The sequence below is a fragment of the Anser cygnoides genome, chromosome 29, assembly GCF_040182565.1.
Source record: "Anser cygnoides isolate HZ-2024a breed goose chromosome 29, Taihu_goose_T2T_genome, whole genome shotgun sequence".
NCBI classification, from domain to species: Eukaryota; Metazoa; Chordata; class Aves; order Anseriformes; family Anatidae; genus Anser; species Anser cygnoides.
Genome location: NC_089901.1, coordinates 1,930,995 through 1,955,454, shown reverse-complemented (window position 1 = coordinate 1,955,454; position 24,460 = coordinate 1,930,995). Strand labels below are relative to the sequence as shown.

At 65.6% G+C, this 24,460-nt stretch overlaps 4 protein-coding genes across 4 annotated transcripts; 2 read left to right on the top strand and 2 right to left on the bottom strand.

The window, feature by feature from the left end:
- Positions 1 to 96: 96 nt before the first annotated feature.
- On the bottom strand, positions 97 to 6,602 carry CCDC115 (coiled-coil domain containing 115). The gene is given in 8 exon segments (XM_066984576.1): positions 97 to 237; positions 1,312 to 1,534; positions 2,373 to 2,514; positions 3,037 to 3,127; positions 3,959 to 4,062; positions 4,918 to 4,943; positions 4,946 to 5,025; positions 6,382 to 6,602. Coding segments are annotated over 8 exon segments (975 nt in total). The 3' UTR covers positions 97 to 149.
- Positions 6,603 to 6,775: 173 nt separating this feature from the next.
- IMP4 (IMP U3 small nucleolar ribonucleoprotein 4) lies at positions 6,776 to 15,302 on the top strand. Its single transcript, XM_066984575.1, is given in 13 exon segments — positions 6,776 to 6,799; positions 7,795 to 7,873; positions 7,876 to 7,902; positions 8,610 to 8,693; positions 9,809 to 9,859; positions 9,862 to 9,917; positions 10,440 to 10,452; positions 10,455 to 10,571; positions 11,652 to 11,731; positions 11,733 to 11,807; positions 12,635 to 12,729; positions 13,245 to 13,315; positions 15,101 to 15,302. Coding segments are annotated over 13 exon segments (885 nt in total). The 3' UTR covers positions 15,214 to 15,302.
- Positions 15,303 to 16,822: 1,520 nt separating this feature from the next.
- Positions 16,823 to 19,378, top strand: BCAP31 (B cell receptor associated protein 31). Its single transcript, XM_066984628.1, is given in 9 exon segments — positions 16,823 to 16,940; positions 17,394 to 17,491; positions 18,228 to 18,246; positions 18,248 to 18,329; positions 18,408 to 18,552; positions 18,643 to 18,778; positions 18,850 to 18,952; positions 19,116 to 19,216; positions 19,317 to 19,378. Coding segments are annotated over 8 exon segments (717 nt in total). The 5' UTR covers positions 16,823 to 16,940; positions 17,394 to 17,399; the 3' UTR covers positions 19,356 to 19,378.
- Positions 19,379 to 19,849: 471 nt separating this feature from the next.
- Positions 19,850 to 23,772, bottom strand: TAFAZZIN (tafazzin, phospholipid-lysophospholipid transacylase). Its single transcript, XM_066984525.1, is given in 13 exon segments — positions 19,850 to 19,978; positions 20,113 to 20,182; positions 20,324 to 20,376; positions 20,522 to 20,584; positions 21,172 to 21,213; positions 21,336 to 21,416; positions 21,528 to 21,613; positions 21,753 to 21,798; positions 22,583 to 22,601; positions 22,603 to 22,650; positions 22,652 to 22,713; positions 23,656 to 23,737; positions 23,740 to 23,772. Coding segments are annotated over 13 exon segments (783 nt in total). The 3' UTR covers positions 19,850 to 19,880.
- Positions 23,773 to 24,460: the final 688 nt, after the last annotated feature.

Genomic DNA, 24,460 nt, shown 5'->3' with positions numbered 1-24,460 from the left:
GGGGGCGGAGCCAAGATTGTGGGGGAGGAGCCAAGATGGCCGCCGGTGGCCCAAGATGGCCGCCGGGTGCCTTGTGGACAGACGGGGACGCGGAGCCAGCGGCCACCGGCCTTTATTGGAGGGGACGCGTCACGTGACACCGCGTGACGTCACCGCACGGCATCCCCACGGTGCCGCCCGCGTCCCCCGGCGTCCCCGCGCGTCCCCACGGCGGTGGCGGCGTCACCGGCGGCGTCCCTGCGGGCGTCAACGGCCCCACGGTGCCACCAGGTCCCCGGGGGTCCCGGTGTCCCCGCGGTGTCCCCACAGGTCCCAGTGTCCCCAAGGGTCCCGATGTCCCCACATGTCCCAGTGTCCCCATGGGTCCCAGTGTCCCCACAGGTCCCAGTGTCCCCATGGTGTCCCCACACGTCCCAGTGTCCCCACAGGTCCCAGTGTCCCCACGTGTCCCAGTGTCCCCGTGGGTCCCGATGTCCCCACGTGTCCCAGTGTCCCCACACGTCCCAGTGTCCCCACACGTCCCAGTGTCCCCACACGTCCCAATGTCCCCACAGGTCCCAATGTCCCCAAATGTCCCAGTGTCCCCAAATGTCCCAGTGTCCCCACGTGTCCCAGTGTCCCCACGTGTCCCAGTGTCCCCACGGGTCCCAGTGTCCCCACGGGTCCCAATGTCCCCACAGGTCCCAGTGTCCCCACGGGTCCCAGTGTCCCCACGGGTCCCAGTATCCCCACAGGTCCCGGTGTCCCCACATGTCCCAGTGTCCCCATGTGTCCCAGTGTCCCCATAAGTCCCAGTGTCCCCACGGGTCCCAGTATCCCCACAGGTCCTGATGTCCCCACAGGTCCCAGTGTCCCCATGGGTCCCAGTGTCCCCACGTGTCCCAGTGTCCCCATAAGTCCCAGTGTCCCCACGGGTCCCAGTATCCCCACAGGTCCCGGTGTCCCCACATGTCCCAGTGTCCCCATAAGTCCCAATGTCCCCACAGGTCCCAGTATCCCCACAGGTCCCAATGTCCCCATGTGTCCCAGTGTCCCCATGGTGTCCCCACAGGTCCCAGTGTCCCCACATATCCCAGTGTCCCCACGTGTCCCAGTGTCCCCACATATCCCAGTGTCCCCACGTGTCCCAGTGTCCCCATGGGTCCCAGTGTCCCCACGTGTCCCAGTGTCCCCATAAGTCCCAGTGTCCCCACGGGTCCCAGTATCCCCACAGGTCCCGATGTCCCCACGGGTCCCGGTGTCCCCACGTGTCCCAGTGTCCCCACAGGTCCCAGTGTCCCCATGGTGTCCCCACAGGTCCCCGTGGCTCACCACGTCCCCGTGGGTCCCGATGTCCCCGCACGTCCCGATGTCCCCCCCGGGGTCTCGGTGTCCTTGCCGGTCCCGCTGTCCCCGCTGTCCCCGCCGTCCCCGCCGCCCCCAGGCCCCGCGGTGTCCCCGCCGTCCCCGTGTCCCCGCAGCAGGGCCCGGTAGCGCTCGGCCGCCGCCCGGGCAGCGCCCTGCAGCCCCGCCAGCTCCACCGCCAGCGTCACCCCTGGGGGGGCGCAGTCACTTGGGGACCCCCCCCCGCAATTTCCGGACCCCCCAATGTCCTGGACCCCCCCCAATTTCCTGGACCCCCCCCAAATTTCTGGACCCTCCCCAATTTTCTGGACCCCCCCAGTTTCTGGACCCGCCCCCCAATTTCCTGGAGCCCCCCATTTTGTGGACCCCCCCAATTTTGTGACACCCCCCCCCCAATTTAGGGACCCTCCCCCAATTTAGGGACCCCCCCCTCCATATTTTAGCCTCCCCCCATTTTTGGGGACCCCCCCCACTTTATGGACCCACCTCCCCCTAATTTTTGGGGCCCCCCAATTTAGGGCCCCCCCAACAATTATTGGGACCCCCAATTTGGGGACCATCCCCATTATCTCTTCCCCCCCCCCAATTTTTTGGGATCCACCCCTCAAATTTTTGTGTCCCCCCCCCCAATGGGGACCAACCCCATTTTGCCCCCCCTTCTATTTTTTTTGCCCCCCCCATTATTGGGGACCCCCACCCCAATTTAGAGCCCTGATATTTCAGGGACCCCCCTCCACATTTTGGGGACCCCCCCGCTTTGTGGAACCCCCCTCAAGTTTTTGGGACCCCCGCCCAATTTGTACCCCCCCCATTTTGGGGACCCCCCCCCATATTTCACCCCCCACCCCCATTCCGTGCCCCCTCCCTTTTGAGCCCCCTCCCTTTAGGTTTTAGGGACCCCTCCCCATTGTTTAGCCCCCCCCCCCATATTGAGTGACCCCCCCAGACTTCTGGGGACCCCCCACTTTTGGGGACCCCCCCCTTGTTTTGGGGACCCCCCCCCGCACAGGGGACCCCCCCCCCCGTACCCTCCACGAAGCTGCCCTGGGCCTGCCGCAGGCTGCGGGGCACCAGGACCCCGAACCAGGTCAGGGGTCCTGGGGGCGCCGAGGGGGGATTTTTGCGGGGGGGGCCCCGAATTCTCCTCCTGGCCCCGGCGCTGCCGCAGCCCTGGGGGGAGGGGGGAGAAAAATGAGGGGGGGGGGCCTAAATAAATGGGACCCCCCAAGCACCCATGGGACCCCCCAGGACCCCCCCAGCACCCATAGGACCCCCCCAGTTACCCCAATCTCCCTCCCCCATGGGACCCCCCAGCACCCATAAGCCCCCCCCGGACCCATAGGACCCCCCCCAGCACCCATGGGACCCCCCCCATAACCCCCAACACCCTTGGGACCCCCCCAAGTTCCCCCAATCCCCCTCCCCCCCCATGGGACCCCCCGCAGCACCCATGGGACCCCCCCGGACCCATAGGACCCACCCCCGACCCCCCCCAGCACCCATAGGACCCCCCCGTTACCCCAATCCCCTCCCCCCATGGGACCCCCCCCAGCACCCATGGGACCCCCCCCGACCCATAGGAACCCCCCAGCACCCATGGGACCCCCCCCAGCACCCATAAGCCCCCCCCCGGACCCATAGGACCCCCCCAGCACCCATGGGACCCCCCCCCTCCACGCCCCCCCAACTCACCCCCATGCCCCCCCCCAGCTGGGGGCCGACATCCTCGGGGTCCCCCCCTGTCCCGGCACCTCCTCGAAGCGGGGGCGCCCCCGGGTCCTGCCTGCGGGGGGGGGGACACGGGGACACCCCCGTCACCCCCTGCGGTGTCCCCGTGTCCCCAATGTCCCCCCCATGTCCCCCCCATCCCCGATGTCCCCCCCACGTCCCCCCGTGACCCCCCCCACGTCCCCAATGTCCCCCCCAATGTCCCCCCCGATGTCCCCCCCACGTCCCCCCAATGCCCCCCCATGTCCCCATTGTCCCCCCCGTGACCCCCCACGTCCCCAATGTCCCCCCCAATGCTCCCCCCACGTCCCCGATGCCCCCCCATGTCCCCTCCCCATGTCCCCAATGTCCCCAGTGCCCCCCATGTCCCCAAATGTCCCCAATGTCCCCCCCCCCCCACGTGCCCCCCGTCCCCCCCGGTCACCAATGTCCCCCCCATGTCCCCCCATCCCCCATTTCCCCCCCATGTCCCCCCCATGTCCCTGTGCCCCCCCATGTCCCCCCCATGTCCCTGTGCCCCCCATGTCCCCCCATGTCCCCATGCCCCCCCCCATGTCCCCGGGTCCCCCCCAATGTCCCCCCATGTCCCCCCATTGTCCCCCCACGTCCACCCCCATGTCCCTGTTTCCCCCCCCAGTGACTCCATGTCCCCCCCAGTGTCCCCCCCCACGTCCCCCCCCCCCCATGTCCCCTGTGTCCCCCCCATGCTCCCCCCCCAATGTCCCCGTGTCCCCCCAGTGTCCCCCCATGTCCCCATGCCCCCCCATGCTCCCCCCATGTCCCCATGTCCCCCCCCAGTGTCCCCCCCACGTCCCCGTGTCCCCCCCCATGTCCCCCCCCCCCCCATGCCCCCCGCCACGTCCCCGTGCCCCCCCCGTGCCCCCACCTGGGGAGGACGCGGACGCGCGGCTCCATGGTGGCCCCGTACTGCAGGGCCGAGACGCGGGGACAGCCCAGGGCGTAGCGGGCCTGGGACAGGGACAGCCACCCCTGGGGACATTGGGGGCGTTTGGGGACGTCGGGGGGCGTTTGGGGGCGTTTGGGGACTTTGGGGACATTTGGGGACGTTTGGGGACGTTTGGGGACATTGGAGGACATTGGGGGACATTGGGGGCCTTTTGGGGACATTTTGGGGACATCTGGGGGACTTTTGGGGGCATCTTGGGGACATTGGGGACATTTGGGGATGTTTTGGGGACATTGGGGGACATTTGGGGACATTTGGGGGACGTCTGGGGGACTTTGGGGACATCTTGGGGACATTGGGGACATTTGGGGGACTTGGGGGACATTGCGGACGTTTTAGGGGACATTTTGGGGACTTTTGGGGACATGGGGGGACATGGGGGACATTGGGGGACATTTTGGGGGACATTGGGGACATTTTGGGGACATCGGGGACTTTTGGGGACATTGGGGACCTTTGGGGACATTGGGGGGACATTTTGTGTACATTGGGGACTTTGGGGAAAAAATTGGGGACATTTGGGGACTTTGGGGGACTTTTGGGGGACTTTGGGGATGTTTGGGGACATTTTGGGGACATGGGGGGACATTTGGGACATCTTGGGGACTTTTGGGGGACCTTTGGGGACATTTTGGGGACGTCTGGGGGACTTTTGGGGACATTGGGGGACATTGGGGGGACTTCGGGGACATTGGGGGGGGCACTGTGGGACGTTTGGGGACATTTGGGGACATTTTGGGGACTTTTGGGGACTTTTGGGGACATTGGGGGACATTGGGGGGACTTCGGGGACATTGGGGGGCATTGGGGACGTTTGGGGACATTTGGGGACATTTTGGGGACTTTGGGGACATTTTGGGGTCCGTCCCCCCCGTCACCTCTCTGAGGGCCCCGTGCAGGCGCCCCGGTGCCGGTGCAGGGCCTCCAGCGCCTCCAGCAGCTCCAGCAGCGCCGCGTCCAGCGCCTCGCCCGGCGCCATGGAGACCCTACCAAAACAAAGGGGTGTAAACACGGGGGGGGGCTGCAAAAACACGGGGGGAAACACGGGGACCCTACCGAAACACGGGGTTTGTTAGCGTGGAGACCCTACCAAAATAAAGGGGGTAAACGTGGGGACCCTACCAAAATAAAGGGGGTAAACACGGGGGACCCTACCAAAACACAGGGTTTGTTAACATGGAGACCCTACCAAAATAAAGGGGGTAAACACAGGGGGACCCTACCAAAACACAGGGTTTGTTAACATGGAGACCCTACCAAAATAAAGGGGGTAAACACGGGGACCCTACCAAAACACAGGGTTTCTTAGCATGGAGACCCTACCAAAATAAAGGGGTAAACACGGGGCCCCTACCAAAATAAAGGGGCGTAAACATGGGGACCCTACCAAAATAAAGGGTACGTTAATATGGGGACCCTGCCAAAACACGGGGGTAAACACAGGGACCTTGCCAAAACACGGGGTTTGTTAACGTGGCAACCCTACCAAAACACGGGGTTTATTAACATGGAGACCCTAATGAAACAACTCCTGCATCAATGAGGGAGACCCTACACAAACGACCTGTGTCAACACGGAGACCCTACCAAAACAACCTCAGTGTCAACGCGGAGACCCTACCAAAATGACTCCGGTGTCAACACACCCACATGGGACACGCTACCAAAACAAACCGTGTCAACGCCGCAAACCCTACCAAAACAAACCCTGGAAACAGGAGAGACCCTACCAAAACCAATCGCAACGTAAACACAGCCACGCGACAGAACTTACTGGAACACCCCCGTCATGGAGACCCTACCAAAACAAACCATAGGAACACCCATCATGGGAGACCCTACCAAAACAAACCGTACGTAAACACCTGCCGTGAGAGACCCTACCAAAACAAAGCCTATGTAAACATCTGCCATGACAGGCCCTACCAAAACAACCTCCCATGTAAACATGTCCGCACAGGAGACCCTACCAAAACAACCCGCGTAAACAAATCCCACCATGGAAAACCCTACAAAAACCAAACCCCGCTGTGGGAGACCCTACCAAAACAACCCATGTAAACACCCACCAGCGGAGACCCTACCAAAACAAACCTCAATGTAAACACCCCCATCCATCGTGTAGGACCTACCAAAACTAATCCCCGATCAACGCCACCCCCCCCCCAGGAGACCAAACAAAAACAAGCCCCGTCTCTGCCCTCCCCCCCCACCCAGGAGACCCTACAAAAACACAGCCTCATCACTGCCCCCCCCGGCAAGGAGACCCTACAAAAACACCCCCAGCCCCCCCTCGCCCATTCAACAACCTCAGGCTGCGGCCGCCGCCGCTCCTCGCTCACGGGACCCGCCGCGGCTTCACGCCGCGCCGCCGCCTCCTCCAATCGCGGGCGCGATTCTCCGCCCCTTGTCCAATCAGCGCGCGCGGCGGGGCGCGGGGCGGGGCCTCGCTGAGGGCCGGCGGTTCCGCCAACGAAGCCGGTTCGGCCGCCATCTTGGGTGAGGGCGCCGCGCTGCTACCGTCGCCCGCCATCTTGGGTGAGGGCGCCTCGCTGCCTTCCATTGGCCGCCATCTTGGGTGAGGGCACGGCACCGCCCTCCCCGGCCGCCATCTTGGAGGCTCCCCTCAGCACGGGGCGCGCTGATTGGCCCCCGGCGGCCGGCCCAATCGGCGGCGGCGGTGTTGGGAGGCGGCGGCGGCGGCGGCGGCGTGAGGAGAGCGGCGGGGCCGGAGCCATGGTACCGGGGGGGCGGGTTTTGGTAGGGTCGCCGGGGGGGGGGGCACCAAAACATCCCCCGGGGGCCCCAAATCCCCCCAGGCCCCTCCCAGGTCCCCCAGTGCCCCCAGTACCTCCCCAGTCCCCCCAGCACCCCCCCAGTCCCCCCCCATTTCCCCCAGTCCCCCCCAGTCCCCCCCAGTCCCCGCCCCCGTTTCCCCCAGTAACCTCCCAGTGTCCCCAGTACCGCCCCCACTATCCCCAGTCCCCCCAGTATCTCCCCAGTCCTCTCAGAGCCCCCCCAGTCCCCACCAGTACACCCCCAGTTCCCCCCCAGTCCCTTCCAGTCCCCCCCAGTATTCCCCCAGTCCCCCAATTCCCCCAATATCTCCCCCAGTCCCTCCCAGTCCCCCCAATCCCCCCAGTACCCCCCAGTAACCCCCATGCCCCCCAGTATCCTCCATCCCTCCCCCAGTCCCCCCCAATCCCCCCAAAACCCCTTCAGCCTCCCCAGTCCCTCCCAGTCCCCCCAGTAAACCCCCAGCCCCTCCCAGTGCTCCCAGTAACCCCCAGTACCCCCATGCCCCCCATTGCCCCCCATTCACCCCCATTGCCCCCAATCCCCCCAGTACCCCCCAATACTCCCCCCCACACCCCCAGTCCCTCCCAGTGCCCCCAGTAACCCCCAATCCCCCCAGTACCCCCTCCTAGGCCCCCCCAGCCCCCCCCCAGTCCCTCCCTGTGTCCCCAGTAACCCCCCAGTACCCCCATTCCCCCCATTCCCCATTCACCCCCAGCCCCCCAGTGCCCCCAGTACCCCCCAGCCCCGCCCAGTCCCTCCCAGTGCCCCCAGTTCCCCCCCACCCCCAGTCCCTCCCAGTGCCCCCAGTACCCCCCAGCCCCCCCCAGTCCCTCCCAGTGCCCCCAGTAACCCCCCTAATCCCCCCCAGTACCCCCCACCCTCCCAGTCCCTCCCAGTGCCCCCAGTACCCCCCAGTCCCTCCCAGTGCCCCCAGTAACCCCCAGTCCCCCCCCCAGTTGCGGCGCCAGGCCCGGCAGCGGCGCGAGTACCTGCAGCGGCGGGCGCAGGAGCAGCGCCTGCGGGGGCAGCAGGAGCGGGGGAGCGCCTGCGGGGGGCGCTGCAAGGTGGGGGGGGGGGCTGTGGGGTGTGGGGGGGGGGTTATGGGGTGGGGGGGGCGTTATGGGGTCAGGGGGGCGTTATGGGGTGGGGGGTATGGGGTGGGGGGGGGGGGTCGGGGGGGTCGGCTATGGGGTGGGCTATGGGATGGGGGTTATAGAGTGGGTTATGGGGTCCGGTGGGGGTGGGCGGGGGGTATGGGGTTATGGGGGGCTATGGGTGGGGTATGGGGGGGGGGGTTTATGGGGTTGGGGGGGGCTATGGGGTCCGGGGGCGTTATGGGGCCGGGTATGGGGTCGGGTATGGGGTTGGGTATGGGGTGGGGGGGTTATGGGGGCTGTGGGGTGGTGTATGGGGTTTTGGGGGGGTTATGGGGGGGCTATGGGATCGGGTATGGGGTCAGGTATGAGGTGGGGGGGTTATGGGGTCGGGTGGGGGGGGCTATGGGGTTGGGGGGGTGGGCTGTGGGGTGGGGGGGTGGGGGGGGGCTGTGGGGTCAGGTATGTGGTCAGCTATGGGGTGGGGGGCCTATGGGGTGGGGTATGGGGTGGGGGGTTATGGGGGGCTATGGGGCGAGGTATGGGGTGTGGTGGGGGGCTATGGGGGGGGTATAGGATAGGGGGGTTATAGGGTGGGTTATGGGGTGGGGGGCTACGGGGTGATGATACGGGGGGATTTTGGGGTCCCCCCCGACCCTATTTCTGCGCCCCCCCAGAGAACCGGCTGCTGCCCACGGAGCTGCGGCGCGAGGCGCTGGCCCTGCAGCGGGAGCTCGAGTTCGACACGCCGGGGGTGGGCGGTGAGCGAAAAAAAAACACCCAAATTTGCCCAAATCCACCCCAAAATCAGGAGGGAATTCGCCCCAATCCCCCCCCCCCCCCCCAAAAAAAAAATAAGGAGCGGGGGCGCTTGGACGCTCCCTAAAAGGAAGAAGGGATTTTGCCCAATTTTTATTTTCAAAATTGGGAGCGGATCGGGTTGAGTTAATCCTAAATCGGGTGGTTTCCCCCAATTTTTCCCAAAATGAGAAGAATTTTGGCCCAATTTTTCTGAAAATCGGGCGCGCGTTTGGCTGAATCTGCCCCAAAACGGGATTCGCCCGAGCTGATCCTAAAACGGGGAGCAGAAGTTCCCCGATTTTTCCTAAAGCGGGAAGCGGATTTGCCTGAATCGCCCCCAAAATTAGGAGCGAATTTTTCCCAATCCTTCTCAAAACGGGGCGCGGATTTGCCGAAATTGCACCAAAAATTGGGAGATTTTCCCCCGTTCCTCTCAAAACGGGGCGCCGATTTTCCTGAACCGCCCCCAAAACTGGGAGCAGATTTTCCCAAATTCCTTTCAAAACTGGCAATAGATTTGCCCAAATTGCCCCCAAAACGGGGAGTAGATTTTCTGCGATTTCTTTCAAAATTGGGAGCAAATTTGTTGTTTTTTTTTTCCAAAATGGGGAGATTTCCTTCTATTTCTTTCAAAACGGGGCACGGATTTGCCTGAACCGCCCCCAAAATTGGGAGCAGATTCTCCGTAATTTTTTCTCAAAACCGGGAGCAGATTTTTTCTAATTTCTCTGAAAATTGGGAGCAGATTTACCCAAAGCGCCCCCAAATTCGGGGAGCAGATTCGGCTCTAAACCCTACCAAAATCGGGAGCAGATTTCCTGATTTTCTTTAAAAATAAGAGTGCAATTTTTTTTTCTCATTATTTTTAAAATAGGGGACTGAAATTGGCTGAATTCCCCCAAAACGGGGAACACATTTTCTGTATATTTTTTTACCAAAACTGGGCCCAAATTTGCCAGAATCTCCCCAAAAACGGAGCACGAATTTTCCCCGATTCCTCTCAAAATTGGGCGCAGATTTGCCCGAATCCCCCCAAAATGGTGGGGGGCGTGTCCTGATTAAGCCCCGCCCCCAGGCGTGACCAGTAGCCATGACGACGAGTACCAGTGGGCGGGGCTTGAGCCCCCAAGGTGATGGTGACGACGTCACGTGACCCCAGCGCCCGGCTCCGCGTCTTCGTCAAGGTGGGCGTGGCCTCGGGAGAGGAGGGGGCGTGGCCTCGAGATGTGGGCGGGGCTTGGAGAAAATGGGCGGGGCTTAGGGAGAGGGGGCGGGGCTTCCGGACCTCGTTGCTTTGCTTGGGAGGTGGGGGCGGAGCTTAAAGGGGGTGGAGCCGAGGGGGCGGGGCTTGTAGGGGCGTGGTTTTCAGGGGGTGTGGTCTCCGGAAGGGGGGCGGGGCTTGTCTTGGCTCCACCCCCGGGCTTTGTGATTGGTTGTCCTGGTGGGGTGGAGCCACTGATGGGAAGCTGGGGGAGGGGTGGAGCTTGGGGTGGGCGGGGCCTATGTGGGCGTGGTCAGTGTGTGGGCGTGGCTTCGCGGCCACACCCTCTTTAGCCACGCCCACTGGAGCCATGTTGCGTTGTCCCATGGGGCAAGAATACAGGGGGGGGGGCTTGGGGTGGGCGGAGCCTTCGCGGGCGTGGTCAGCCTGTGGGCGTGGCTCCGCCTGACCACGCCCCTTGGCCCCGCCCCCCCCCCCCCCCCAGGAGCTGTGCCTGATCATCCCGGGGCGCGGCGGCTGAACCGGGGCCGCGCCGAGGTGGGGGCGCTGGTGGGGGCCTGCCGGGCGGCCGGCGTCACCGACCTGCTGGTGGTGCACGAGACCCGCGGGCGGCCCGGTGAGGGGGTGGGGCCGGGGGAGGGGGCGGGGCCAAGGGGTGGGCGGGGCCGGGGGAGGGGAGGGGCTAAGGGAAGGGGAGGGGCTGGGGGAGGGGAGGGGCTAAGGGGAAGGAGGGGCTGGGGGAGGCACTGGGTGGGGGTGGGGGTGCTGGCGGGGGTGGGGCTACAGGAAGGGGGCGGGGCGAAAGGGAAGGGGCGGGGCTAGTGGAAGGGGTGTGGCCAGTTGAAGGGGTGGGGTTAAGGCGGGAGGGGGCGGGGCTACAGATGAGGAGGGGCGGGGCTAAGGATGAGGGGGCGGGGCTAGTGGAAAGAGGTGGGGCTGGGTCGGAAGAGCTGGGGCTTGTGGGAAGGGGGCGGGGCTTGTGGGAAGGGGGCGGGGCTTGTGGGAAGGGGCGGGGCTTGGGGGAAGGGGGCGGGGCTTGTGGGAAGGGGCGGGGCTTGTGGGAAGGGGGCGGGGCTAGGGGTGGAGCCAGTGAGAAAGGGTGGAGTAGAGTGGGGCGGGGCTTGTGAGAGTGGGAGGGGCTAATGCACGGGGGCGGGGCTAAAGAGGGGCGGGGCTAGTTGGGAGGGGGGCGGGGCTAATGGAAGTGGGCGTGGCCAAGGCAGGAGGGGCGGGGCCAAGGCAGGAGTTATTGGGGAGGGGCGGAGGTTATGGGAAGGGGGCGGGGCTAATGGCGAGGGGCGGGGCTAATGGCGAGGGGCGGGGCTTAATGCGAGTGGGCGTGGCCTGGGCAGGAGGGGCGGGGCTTACGGGGGTGTCAGGGAGGGGGCTATGGGTGGAGGTTATGGAGAAGGGGCGGGGCTAATGGTGAGGGGCGGGGCTAATGGTGAGGGGGCGGGGCTAACGGTGAGGGGCGGGGCTTAATGTGAGTGGGCGTGGCCTGCGCAGGAGGGGCGGGGCTTACGGGGGTGGCAGGGAGGGGGCTATGGGGAGGGGGAGGTTATGGGGAGGGGTGGGTCCAATGTAAGGGGGCGTGGCTAATGGTGAGGGGGCGTGGCTATACAGAGGGGGCGTGGCCACGCGTGGGCGTGTCCCTCGGAGGCCCCGCCCCCTCCCGACCCCTCCCCCCCCCCCCCAGACGGGCTGGTGCTGAGCCACCTCCCCCACGGCCCCACGGCGCACTTCGCGCTGAGCGGGGCCGTGCTGCGGCACGAGGTGGGGGGGGGCTGGGGGGGCGCCGCTGGGGGCCCCCCACCTCCTGCTGCACCGCCTGGACAGCGCCCTGGGGCGGCGGGTACGGGGGGGGGGGGGGCACGGGGACACGGGGGGGGGGGGGACGGGGGGGGGACACGGGGGGATGGGGGAATGGGGGGGGACATGGGGACGGGGGGGCATGGGGATGGGGGGGACACAGGGGACGGGGGGCGTGGGGACGGGGGGACATGGGGGGGCATGGGGGGATGGGGGGGACATGGGTGATGGGGGGGACACGGGGGGATGAAGGGGGACACAGGGACATGGGGGGGCACGGGGGACGGGGGGGGCACGGGGATGGGGGGGCACGGGGGATGGAGGGACATGGGGATGGGGGGGACATGGGGATTTGGGGGGGACATGGGGGGATGTGGGGGGGGACATGGGGTTGGGGGGGACACGGGGGATGGGGGGACATGGGGGGATGTGGGGGGGACTGGGGGGACATGGGGGGATGTGGGGGGATTTGGGGGGACAGGGGGGCATGGGGGGGACATGGGGTTGGGGGGACACGGGGGGATGCGGGGACACGGGGATGGGGGGGACATGGGGGGATTTGGGGGATTTGGGGGGGACGTGGGGGTGGGACTTGGGGAGGGCAGGGGGGCACGGGGGGCATGGGGACACGGGGAGGGTGGGGGGCATGGGGACACGGGGGGGGACACTGGGGGGTGGCACGGGGGGATGGGGGGACGTGGAGGTGGGGGGGGGGCTCGGGGACACGGGGGCGTGTAGGGACATGGGGTTTGGGGGGGGGCCGGGGGGCATGGGGGGCGTGGGGGTTGGGGACTTGGGGGTGGGGGCCACGGGGGACAGTGCCACCCCCCGCGGTGTCCCCACGGCACCCCCCGTCCCCCCCCCCCGCAGGTGGGCAGCATCCTGAAGCACCTCTTCCCCGTGCCGCGGCCCCAAAGCCGCCGCGTGGTGACGTTCGCCAACCACGAGGACGTCATCCTCGTCTGGTGGGGGCACGGGGGGGCCTGGGGGCACGGGGGGGCGTCGGGGACACGGGGGGGCCTGGGGGCACGGGGGGGCGTCGGGGACACGGGGGGGCCTTGGGGACACGTTGGGGACACGTTGGGGACACGGGGGGCGTTGGGGACATGTTGGGGGCATGGGATATGGGGATACTGGTGGCATTGGGGTCACTGGGGGGGTGTCAGGGACACGGGGGGCATTGGGGACCCGGGGGGGATGTTGGGGACACTGGGGGGGTTTGGGGACACAGGGGGAGAGTTGGGGACACGGGGAGGGGGTTGGGGACACGGGGGGGGTTGGGGACAGGTTGGGGACACGTTGGGGACCCGGGGATGTGGGGTTACTGGTGGCACTGGGGTCACTGGGGGGACGTCGGGGGTGCGGCCGGGGTTTTGGGGCGCCGTGGGGACAAAGGGGGGCGGGGGGGGGGACAGGGTGGGTCACGGGACCCCTCGGGGACCCCTCGGGGACACTTTGGGGACGCGGCCGTGTCCCGCAGGAACCACGTGTACCGGCGCCGGGGGAAGAACGTGGAGCTGGAGGAGGTGGGGCCCCGCTTCCAGCTGCGCCGTGAGTGTCCCCCAGTGTCCCCCAGTGTCCCCACGTGTCCCTGAGTGTCCCCGAGTGACCCCCAGTGTCCCCAAATGTCCCCAAGTGTCCCCGAGTGACCCCGAGTGTCCCCAAATGTCCCCAAATGTCCCCAAGTGTCCCCGAGTGTCCCCCAGTGTCCCCCAGTGTCCCCAAATGTCCCCAAATGTCCCCGAGTGTCCCCCAGTGTCCCCGAGTGTCCCCGAGTGTCCCCAAATGTCCCCGAGTGTCCCCCAGTGTCCCCGAGTGTCCCCGAGTGTCCCCAAATGTCCCCAGACCCTCAATGCGTCCTCTTTGTCCCCCCCCGACCCCTAACTGTCCCCAACGTCCGCTGTCCTACGGCTGTGCCCCCGTCAGCAGCGTCCCCAAAACGTGTCCCCAAAAACGTGTCCCCAAAAACGTGTCCCCAAAAACGTGTCCCCAAAAACGTGTCCCCTTTCGTGTCCCCAAGCTGTCCCCCAGCTGTCCCCCTCTCGCCTCTCTTGTTGCCCAAACGTCTTCGTTGTGTCCCCAGCGTGTCCCTGTCACGTCCCCAGCGTGTCCCCGGTGTGTCCCCACGTCCCCAGCACGTCCCCAGTGTCTCCCCAGCACGTCCCCAGGGTGTCCCCATGTCCCCAACGTGCCCCCCATCCTGTCCCCAGTGTCTCCCCGGTGTGTCCCCACGTCCCCAGCGTGTCCCCAAAGTGTCCCCGTGTCCCCAGTGTGCCCCCATCACGTCCCCAGTGTCTCCCCATGTCCCCAGCATGTCCCCAGCATGTCCCCAATATCTTCCTAATGTGTCCCCATGTCCCCAGCGTGTCCCCAACGTGCCCCCATCGTGTCCCCATGTCCCCACCATGTCCCCATCATGCCCCCAGTGTCTCCCTAGCGTGTCCCCATCATGTCCCCAACGTGTTCCCATCATGCCCCCAGTGTCCCCCCATCATGTCCCCAATGTGTCCCCATGTCCCCAGCGTGTCCCCATCACGTCCCCATGTGTCCCCAACATGCCCCCATCATGTCCCCAGTGTCTCCCAACATGTCCCCAGCGTGTCCCCAACATGTCCCAGTGTTTCCCCATCGTGTCCCCATGTCCCCACCGTGTCCCCACCGTGTCCCCAACGTCTCCCCATCGTGTCCCCAGTGTGTCCCCATGTCCCCATCGTGTCCCCAGTGTCTCCCCATCATGTCCCCATGTCCCCAACGTGTCCCTATCGTGTCCCCAACGTCTCCCCATCATGTCCCCATGTCCCCACCATGTCCCCATCATGTCCCCAGTGTCTCCCTAGCGTGTCCCCATGTCCCCAGCGTGTCACAATCATGTCCCAGTGTTTCCCCAACGTGTCCCCACCGTGTCCCCAGTGTGTCCCCATCGTGTCCCCATGTCCCCACCATGTCCCCATCGTGTCCCCAGTGTGTCCCCATCGTGTCCCCATGTCCCCATCATGTCCCCATCATGTCCCAGTGTTTCCCCAACGTGTCCCCATCATGTCCCCATGTCCCCAACGTATCCCCATCGTGTCCCCAGTGTCTCCTCATCATGTCCCCATGTCCCCACCGTGTCCCCATCGTGTCCCAGTGTCTTCCCCATCGTGTCCCCATGTCCCCAGCATGTCCCAATCGTGTCCCAATGTTTCCCCAACGTCTCCCCATCATGTCCCCATGTCCCCACCATGTCCCCATTGTGTCCCCAGTGTCTCCCTAGCGTGTCCCCGTGTCCCCAACGTTTCCCATCGTGTCCCCATGTCCCCACCGTGTCCCCACCGTGTCCCCGCCGTGTCCCCGCAGCCTACCTGATCCGCCTGGGGACCCTGGAGCAAGGGGACACCGCCGACGTGGAGTGGCGCTGGCACCCCTACACCGCCACTGCCCGCAAGCGCCACCTGCTCAGCGCCACGTAGGGCCGCCGCCGCGTGTCCCCCCCTCCCCGGGTCACCGCGTCCCCCAAGAGTCGTTTTTTCATTAAAAAAAACGCTTTTTTACGACTTTTTTCCGACCCCAAACTCGTCCTTTTTCACCCGCCAGCTGCGCTGGGGACCTCGGTGTCTATTCTATAGGGAGGACAGACCCTATAGGGTTTTTTTGGGGGGTATAGGTTTTATAGGGTCCACCGTATGGATCCTGTAGGGCGCGAGGTGCCCTGGGGGGTGGGGGCGTCGCACGGGCCCTATAGGGGCTGGGGGGAGGGAGTATGGCTGATATAGGGAGGGGGATGGCCCCATAGGGCCGGGTGGTGGTCGGATCGTGTGGTCCCTATAGGGCCTGACGGGGGTCATGGTCCGGGTTGGTGGGGGATTAGGGGATTGGGATTTGGGGATTGGGATTTGGGGATTTGGGATTGGGAGTTGGGGTTTGGGGATTGGGGTTTGGGGGATTAGGGGACTGGGGTTTGGGGATTGGGGTTTGGGAATTTGGGGACTGGGGTTTGGGGATTGGGGTTTGGGAATTTGGGGATTGGGATTTGGGGATTAGGGGACTGGGGTTTGGGGATTGGGGTTTGGGAATTTGGGGACTGGGGTTTGGGGATTGGTGTTGGGATTTGGGGATTGGGATTTGGGGATTCGGATTTGGGGATTGGGATTTGGGGATTAGGGGACTGGGGTTTGGGGATTGGTGTTGGGATTTGGGGATTGGGATTTGGGAATTCGGATTTGGGGATTGGGATTTGGGGATTAGGGGACTGGGGTTTGGGGATTGGTGTTGGGATTTGGGGATTGGGATTTGGGGATTCGGATTTGGGGATTGGGATTTGGGGATTAGGGGACTGGGGTTTGGGGATTGGTGTTGGGATTTGGGGATTGGGATTTGGGAATTCGGATTTGGGGATTAGGGGATTGGGGTTTGGGGACTGGGGTTTGGGGATTAGTGTTGGGATTTGGGGATTGGGGTTTGGGGATTTGGGATTGGGAGTTGGGGTTTGGGGATTGGGAGTTGGGGGGTTTGGGGACTGGGGTTTGGGGATTGGCGTTGGGATTTGGGGATTGGGGTTTGGGGATTGGTGTTGGGATTTGGGGATTGGGATTTGGGGATTGGGATTTGGGGATTGGGATTTGGGTAGTGGTGTGGGGATTTGGGATTGGGAGTTGGGGATTGGCGTTGGGATTTGGGGAGTGATGTGGGGATTGGGGGAGTGGGATTTGGGGAGCGGCGTGGGGATTTGGGGAGTGATGTGGGGATTTGGGGATTGGGGATTTTGGGATTGGGATTTGGGGAGTGATGTGGGGATTTGGGGATCGGGATTTGGGGACTGGGATTTGGGGAGTGCGACAACCCCCCACACACCAGGACTCTGCGCCTTGTCTCTTTCCAAACAACCCTGAACGTGACCCTAACCCTAATTAGCACCCTAAAAACCATTTTTAGGGTCTAAGATGGCCGCCGGGGTGGCCTGGCCCGGAACCAACATGGCCGCCCTGAACACTCCCCTCCTCCTCCGAACTACAACTCCCAGCATGCCCCGGGCCTCCTCCGCGCCGGTCCGCCAACACTCCTAACAGCGTCGCTGATTGGCCGCCAGCCCCGCGGTGGGCGGGCCTTCCCGGCGGGCAGCTTCCGGCTTCCGTTAGTAGGAGGTGGGCGGGGGCGGTGGTCGGCCGGGACGGGGGCGCCGCTGCCCGATCGTGAGAACGTGAGGGGGGGGCCGGGGGTCCCGGCGGGGGGGGGGGGGGGGGGGGGGGGGGTCCCGAGGGTAAGGGGGGTCCCAAGGGGGCCTGGGGGGGGGGAGTTAGGGGCTCCCCGGGGGGTGTTATGGGGGTCCCAAAGGGGGTTGGGGGGCTCCCGGGGGGTTATGGGGGTCCCAAGGGGGCTATGGGGGTCCGGGGGGGTTATGGGGGTCCTGGGGGGGTTATGGGGGTCCTGGGGGGGTTATGGGGGTCCCAAGGGGGCTATGGGGATCTGGGGAGGGGGTTATGGGGGTCCGGGGGGCTGCGGGGGTCCCAAGGGGTCTTGCGATCCCTCAAGGGGGTTACGGGGCTTCACTGGGGGTGGGGAGCACCAGGGGGTCACGATGGGGCCCGGAGGGGGAGGGCAGCGTCCCCCCCCTCACCGTGAGACCCCCCCCCCACCCCCTTTCCCCCCCCAGGCCGCCATGAGCCTGCAGTGGACGGTGGTGGCCACCTTCCTCTACGCCGAGGTCTTCCTCGTGCTCCTGCTCTGCGTCCCCTTCGTCTCGGCCGCCAGGTGGGCTGGGGGGGGGCCCTGGCATTCAACCCCCCCAAAAATATTAAATATCCCCCCCCCCCAAATAAAATATCCCCCCCAAGCAATAAATATTCCCCCCAAATATTAAATACCCCCAGATATTAAACATGCGTCCCCGAATATTAAACATCCGTCCCCAAATATTAAATATCACCCCTCAAATATTAAATGCCCCCCCCCAAAACTTTAAATACCCCCCCAAAACTTTAAATATCCCACCAAAACTTCACATACCCCCAAAACTTTAAATACCCCCAAATATTAAATATCCCCCCCCAAAAATATTAAATATCCCCCCCAAAATTAAATACAGCCCCAAACATTAAATACCCCCCCAATCAGGAAATACCCCCCCCCCAAAACATTAAATATCCCCCCGAAACGTCCCCCCAAATAGTAAATATGCCCCCAAAAATATTAAATATCCCCCCAAACATTGAATACCCCCCCAAGCATTAAATATCCCCCCCAAGCATTAAATATCCCCCCCAAATATTAAATATCCCCCCCAAATATTAAATACCCCCCCCAAATATTAAATATCCCCCCCCAAATATTAAATATCCCCTCCGAAACATGAAGTATCCCCCCTGAAACATTAAATACCCCCGAAAATATTAAGTACCCCCCAAAAATATTAAGTACCCCCCAAAGTATTAAGTACCCCCCAATTAAATATCACCCCCAAAAATATTAAATCCCCCCCCCCCCGAAGGTGGCAGAAGATCTTCAGAGTCGCGCCTGGTGGGGCTGGCGGTGGCCTACGGCAACACGGCCTTCGTCGTCCTCATCGTCATCCTCGTCCTGCTGCTGCTGGGTGAGCCCCTACGCGCTGGGGGGTCTCAGCGGGGCGCCCCCCCTTAAAAAACCTTTAACCCCCCGTTTTTTCCTGCAGATGCCTACCGGGAGACGCGCAAGTACGACGCCTCGGAGCGCGCGGCGCTGCCCGGAACCCCGGGGGCCCTGGAGCACTTCCACATGCGGCTCTTCCGCGCCCAGCGCAACCTCTACCTGGCCGGCTTCGCCCTCCTGCTCTCCTTGTCAGGCTTTTCCGGGGCCGGGGGGGGCATATTTTGGGTTGGGGGGCCCCATGTTAATTTTGGACCCCCTTTTTTTTAATTGTTTTGCAGCTTGCTGCGGCGCCTGGTGACGCTGATCTCGCAGCAGGCGCTGCTGGGCGCCTCCAGCCAGGCCTTCCGCAAGCAGGCCGAGGGGGCCAGCCAGGCCGCCCGGCGCTACATGGAGGACAACGAGGCCTTGAGGAAGGTACCGGGGGGCTTTTTTGGGGGTGGGGGGGGATTTAGGGCGGGTTCTGACCCCCCCATCCCGAAACGCAGCAGCTGCAGGGGGGCGACGGAGGCGCGCCGGCGCAGGACGAGAACGAGAGCCTGAAGGCGAAGGTGGAGAAGCTGAAGGAGGAGCTGGCGGCCAGCAAACGCAGTGAGGGCAAAAAGGGGGGGGTCAAAAATTAAGGGGGGGTTAAAAATTAAGGGGGGGGTTAAAAATTAAGGGGGGGGTTAAAAATTAAGGGGGGGGGTCAAAAATGAAAAATGGGGGGGGGTCTCGCGTGTCCTGACCCCCCCCCCCCCCCGATGCGGTGCAGCGCTGGAGAAGGCGGAGAACGAGGTGCAGGCGATGCGGCGGCAGGCCGAGGGGCTGACGCGGGAGTACGACCGGCTGCTGGACCAGCACGCCCGCCTGCAGGTACTGGGGGGCGCTGGGAGGCACTGGGAGAGCTGGGGGGGGTTGGGGGGGGTCCTGACCCCCCCACACCCACATTGACCGCCCCCCCCGCCTTTTGCAGGCAGCCCACGACGGCCCCCGGGATAAGAAGGAGGAGTGAGAGGGATCAAGGCCCCCCAAAAATATTTGGGAGGTTTTTTTTTGGGGGGGGGGGGTCAGGATCCGGACAGGGGGTCCAGGTGCCCCCCCCCCTGACCCCCCCCCCCCAAAGGCTGAGGACCCCCCCCAAAGCTGAGGACCCCCCCCCAAAGCTGAGGACCCCCCCCCAGAAGCTGAGGATCCCCCCCCCAAAAGCTGAGGACCCCATTCTGTTACAAAGCAACGCGCTTCGGGGGGGGGCGAGCACCATTTTGGGGGTTTTCTCCCCATTTTTTTGGGGGGGGGACCACCTGTCCTGCCCCCCAGCTATTGGGGTCAAGGGGTGGGGGTCGTGCCCCCCCCCCCCCCAAAATAACTCGTGCTTCAATAAAGGTTTGGGATCAGGAGGCGTCCGCTGGGGTTTGGAGGGGGGGCACAGCGAGGGGGGTCCTGGGGGCATAAAATGGGGCTGAAATCGTCTTTTGGGGTGGGGGGGACACAGAGCTGGGGCCGGAGAGCTTTTTTGGCACTTTTATTTGGGGGGGGGTCACGGGGTGGGGTGCAGGGCTCGCGCCCGCCGCCGCAGCGCCTCGAACTCGCCCTGCACGAAATCCGTCAGCGCCTTCCTCACCTCCACCTGCGGGCACGAAACGGGGCCCCAACCCCCCCGGCCCCACAAGTTACGGGGCCGGCCCCCCCCCCCCCAACCCCCCAGCCCCACAAGTTGTGGGGCCGGCCCCCCACCCCAAAACACCCCCCCCCACACTCACCGTGGAGGTGCTCCTCGGCACGCAGGCGCTCCAGGAGGGGCCGCACGCTGAAGGGGCGCCCCACGACCACCGTGATCCTCTGCGGGACGTTGGCGGGGAGCCCCCCCCCCCCCCCAAAAAAAAAAAAAAATTCAGACCCCCCCCCCTTTAAAGCTTAGACCCCCCCAAAACCCCCTCCCCAAATTCAGCCCCCCTTTGCCCCCCCCCCCCCCAAACTCACCTGCCCCACGCGGGGCACGTAGGGGCGGGTGTTGGGCAGGACGTCGTTCATGCCTGATACGGGGGGTTTTTTTTTGGGGGGGGGGTCAGCGGGGGTTTTTTTGGGGGGGGGTCAGCGGGGGGTCACGCTCCCCCCCAAGGCAGGAGCGGGGTCTGGGCCCCCCGTCCCAAAAAGAAGCCCCCCCAAATTCTCGCTCACCCCCGTGCCACAGGGGCAGGACGACGGGGTCCAGGCGGCACTCGGCCAGGAGGCGCCCGATGCCTGCGGAGAGGGGGGATTTTTGGGGGGGGCACGGCTGGGGGGGGCTCAGAGGTGGGATTATGGGGTCGGGGGTGGGATTAGAGACTCGGGGGGCCGGATTATGGGGCTGGGGGCGGGATTACCAGGTCACGGAGAATGATTATGGGGTTGGGGGGGATTAGGGGGGGGATTACGGGGCGGGGGGAGGTTACAGGGTCGTGGGGGGGGGGGGGATTATGGGGCCAGGAGGCAGGATTGCTGGGTTAGGGGGTGAGATTACAGGGCTGGGGGGTGGGATTATGGGGTCTGGGGGGATTATGGGGTCAGGGGATGAGGTTATGGGGTCTCGGGGGTGGGTTTACAGGGTAGGGGGGCAGGATTAAGGCGTCAGGGGATGGGAATACTGGGCCGGGGAGTGGGATTAGGGGGCCAGGGGAGGGATTACAGGGTCTCGGGGTGGGATTATGGTGTTGCAGGGGGGATCACTGGGCTGGAGGACGGGATTACAGGCTCGGTGGGTGGGATTATGGGCTCGGGGACGGAATTACGGGGCCTGGGGGGTGGGATTACGGGGCCGGGATTACAGGGCCGGGATTATGGGCTCTCACCCCACTTGAAGCGCACGAACTCCTGCCCCATGTTCACTTTACCTGCGGGGGGGGTGACAGCACCGTGGGGGGGGTCAGCAGAGCCCCCAGGGGTCCCCCCCCCCAAACAAAACCCTCTACTGGGGGCTCCCAGCGCCTCCCAGTGCTCCCAGTGCTCCCAGTACCCTCGGGGAAGACGTGCACCCAGTCCCCCTGGTTGAGCTTCTCCAGGATGAAATCCATCCCGCGCTGGTAGACGCCGTCCCCTGCGGACACCAGTGCTCCCAGTCTGAACTGGGAGGGCCCCCCCCCGGTACCGGTACGGGGTCCTGGGAGCCCTCCCAGTGGCTCCCAGTTGCTCCCAGTTGGGCGCTCACCCCGGCACACTGGGACGCAGCGGCCCAGGCTGAAGAAGCGCGAGTGGAGCTCGCGGGTGAAGCAGATGTCGGCGGCCGCGGGGGTCCTGGGGGGGGAAAGGGGGCGGGGGGGGGCAAAAATGGGGCGGGGGGGTCAGTGGGGGGTGGGGGAGGGGTAATGGGGAGGGGGAGGGGTAATGGGGAGGGGGGAGGGGTAATGGGGGGTTATTGGGGGGGGGGGCTCACCAGCGCATCTTGTGCAGGCTCCAGACGTGGCGCAGCTTGAGGGAGCCTTTTTTTTGGGGGGGGGGGGGGGGGGGGCACAGGGAGGGTGAGGACCCCCCCCCCCGGGGAGTCTGACCCCCCCCAAAAATGCCCCCCCCCCCCGACCCCAAAAATCCCCAAAGTCCCCCTAAATGCCCCCAAATTCCCCCAAAATCCCCCACGGGAGCCCCCAAACCCCTCCCAACCCCCCCAGCCCCCCCTCAATCCCCCCCCCCCCAAGACCCCCCCGTGCCCCCCCCCGGCCCCCTAAAGCCCCCCCCCCGGACCCCAAATCCTCATTTAACCCCCCAAACCCCCTAAATCCCCCAATGGGAGCCCCCCAACCCCCCCCCCGATCCCCCCCTCCCAACCCCCCAGGACCCCCCCGTGCCCCCCCCGCCCCCAAATCCCCATTTAGCCCCCCCAGCCCCCCCAAATTCCCCTAAATCCCCCAATGGGAGCCCCCAAACCCCTCCCAACCCCCCCAGGACCCCCCCGTGCCCCCCCGACCCCAAATCCCCATTGAGCCCCCCCCAAAACCCCCTAAATCCCCCCAAATGGGAGCCCCCAACCCCCCCCCCAACCCCTCCCAACCCCCCCCAAGCCCCTCAGGACCCCCCCAGCCCCCCCCCCAACCCCCTCCGGTGGCCCCCCCCCCCATTCCAGAGAACTAAAATCCCCATTTAGCCCCCCCCCGAAACCCCCTAAATCCCCCGGATGGGAACCCCCAAACCCCCCCCTCAGCCCCCAAACCCCCCCAGGACCCCCCCCCAGCCCCCCGTGCCCCCCGTGCCCCCCCGGTGCCCCCCCACCCCAGAGGTGGGGGTCGTCCCATGCAGGACTGGTGGTTGGCCAGGGTGAGCAGGGGGGTGCGCGGCCCCCCGCCCCTCCACCAGCGCGTGCAGCACGGCCGCGTCGTGCACCCGCAGCCGGTTCAGGTACCCTCAGAAAATAAAGGGGGGGGGGGCACAATGAGGATGGACCCCCCCCCCCCAAGCCCCCAAATTTTTACTGGGGGGGGGGGGCACAGAGGGGATTGGGGGGGTTGGGAGGGGTTTGGGGGCTCCCCATTGGGGGATTTTGGGGGGGGTTTGGGGGGGGGCTAAATGGGGATTTGGGGTTGGGGGGGGGCTTGGGGGCCGGGGGGGCTTGGGGGGATCCTGAGGGGGTTTGGGGGTCCTGGGGGGGGCTGGGGGGGGGGGTTGGGAGGGGATCCGGGGGGGGTTGGGAGGGGTTTGGGGGCTCCCATTGGGGGATTTAGGGGGTTTTGGGGGGGGGGGGATGGGGGGCTAAATGGGGATTTGAGGTCGGGGGGGGGCACGGGGGGGCTTGGGGATCCTGGGGGGCTTTGGGGGGTCCTGGGGGGTTTGGGAGGGGATCGGGGGGTTGGGAGGGGTTTGGGGGCTCCCATTGGGGGATTTAGGGGGTTTTGGGGGGGGATGGGGGGGGGCTAAATGGGGATTTGGGGTCGGGGGGTTTAGGGGGGCCAGGGGGGCACGGGGGGTGGCTTGGGGGGATCCTGGGGGGTTTGGGGGCTCCCATTGGGGGATTTAGGGGGGTTTTGGGGGGCTAAATGGGGATTTGGAGTCGGGGGGCGGTTAGGGGGCCGGGGGGGCTCTGGGGGGATTTGGGGGGGGGTTGGGGTCTCCCATTGGGGGATTTAGGGGGGTTTTGGGGGCTTGGGGGGGCTAAATGGGGATTTGGGGTCGGGGGGGGGCACGGGGGGGTCCTGGGGGGGGGGGCTCGGGGGGGCTTGGGGACTCCCATTGGGGGATTTGGGGGGGGGCTAAATGGGGATTATGGAGTCGGGGGGTTTAGGGGGGCCGGGGGGGGGGGTTGGGGGGGGGTCCTGGGGGTTGGGGGGGGCACGGGGGGGGGCACTCACGGGTCCACAGCAGGCTGTAGGTGCCCACCAGGCCGGTGACCACGCGGCTGGCGGCGGCCCAGGCTGGGGGGGGGGGGCCCCCCCCGCGGGGAACGGCCAGCGGACGGCCAGCGGCATGGGGGGCTGGGGGGGGGGGGCATAAACTGGGGGGGGGGGCACGGCTGTGGGACCCCCCCCCGCCCTCAGTGCTCCCCCAGTTCCCTCCCACAGCCCCCAGTAACCCCCAGTGCCCCCCAGAGCCCCCAGTACCTCCACTGTCCCCCAGTGCCCCCCCGAGCCCCCAGTAACCCCCAGTACACCCCCAGTGCCCCTCAATAGCCCCAGTTCCCCCCCTACAGCCTCCAGTACCCCCCCCATTGCCTCCCAGTTCCTCCCAGTACCCTCCCAGTTCCCCCCGAGACCCCAGGTCCCTCCCACAGCCCCCAGTAACCCCCCAGCGCCCCCTATAGGCCCCAGTTCCCCCCACAGTCCCCCAGTACCCCCCAGTGAGCCCCCAACAGCCCCCAGTTCCCCCACAGCCCCCAACAGCCCCCAGTTCCCCCCACAGCCCCCCAGTACCCCAGTTCCCCCCAATAGGCCCCCAGTTCCCAGTTCCACCCCCACGGCCCCCAGTTCCCCCAGTTCCCCCCCAGTGCCCCCCCACTGCTCCCAGTTGCCCCCCAGTACCCCCAGTTGCCCCCCCACAACCCCCCCCAGAGCCCCCAGTCCCCCCCAGTTCCCCCCCCAGAGCCCCCAGTAACCCCCCATTGCCCTCCAGTTCCCCCCAGTACCCCCCCACAGCCCCCCAGTCCCCCCCCCCCCCCAA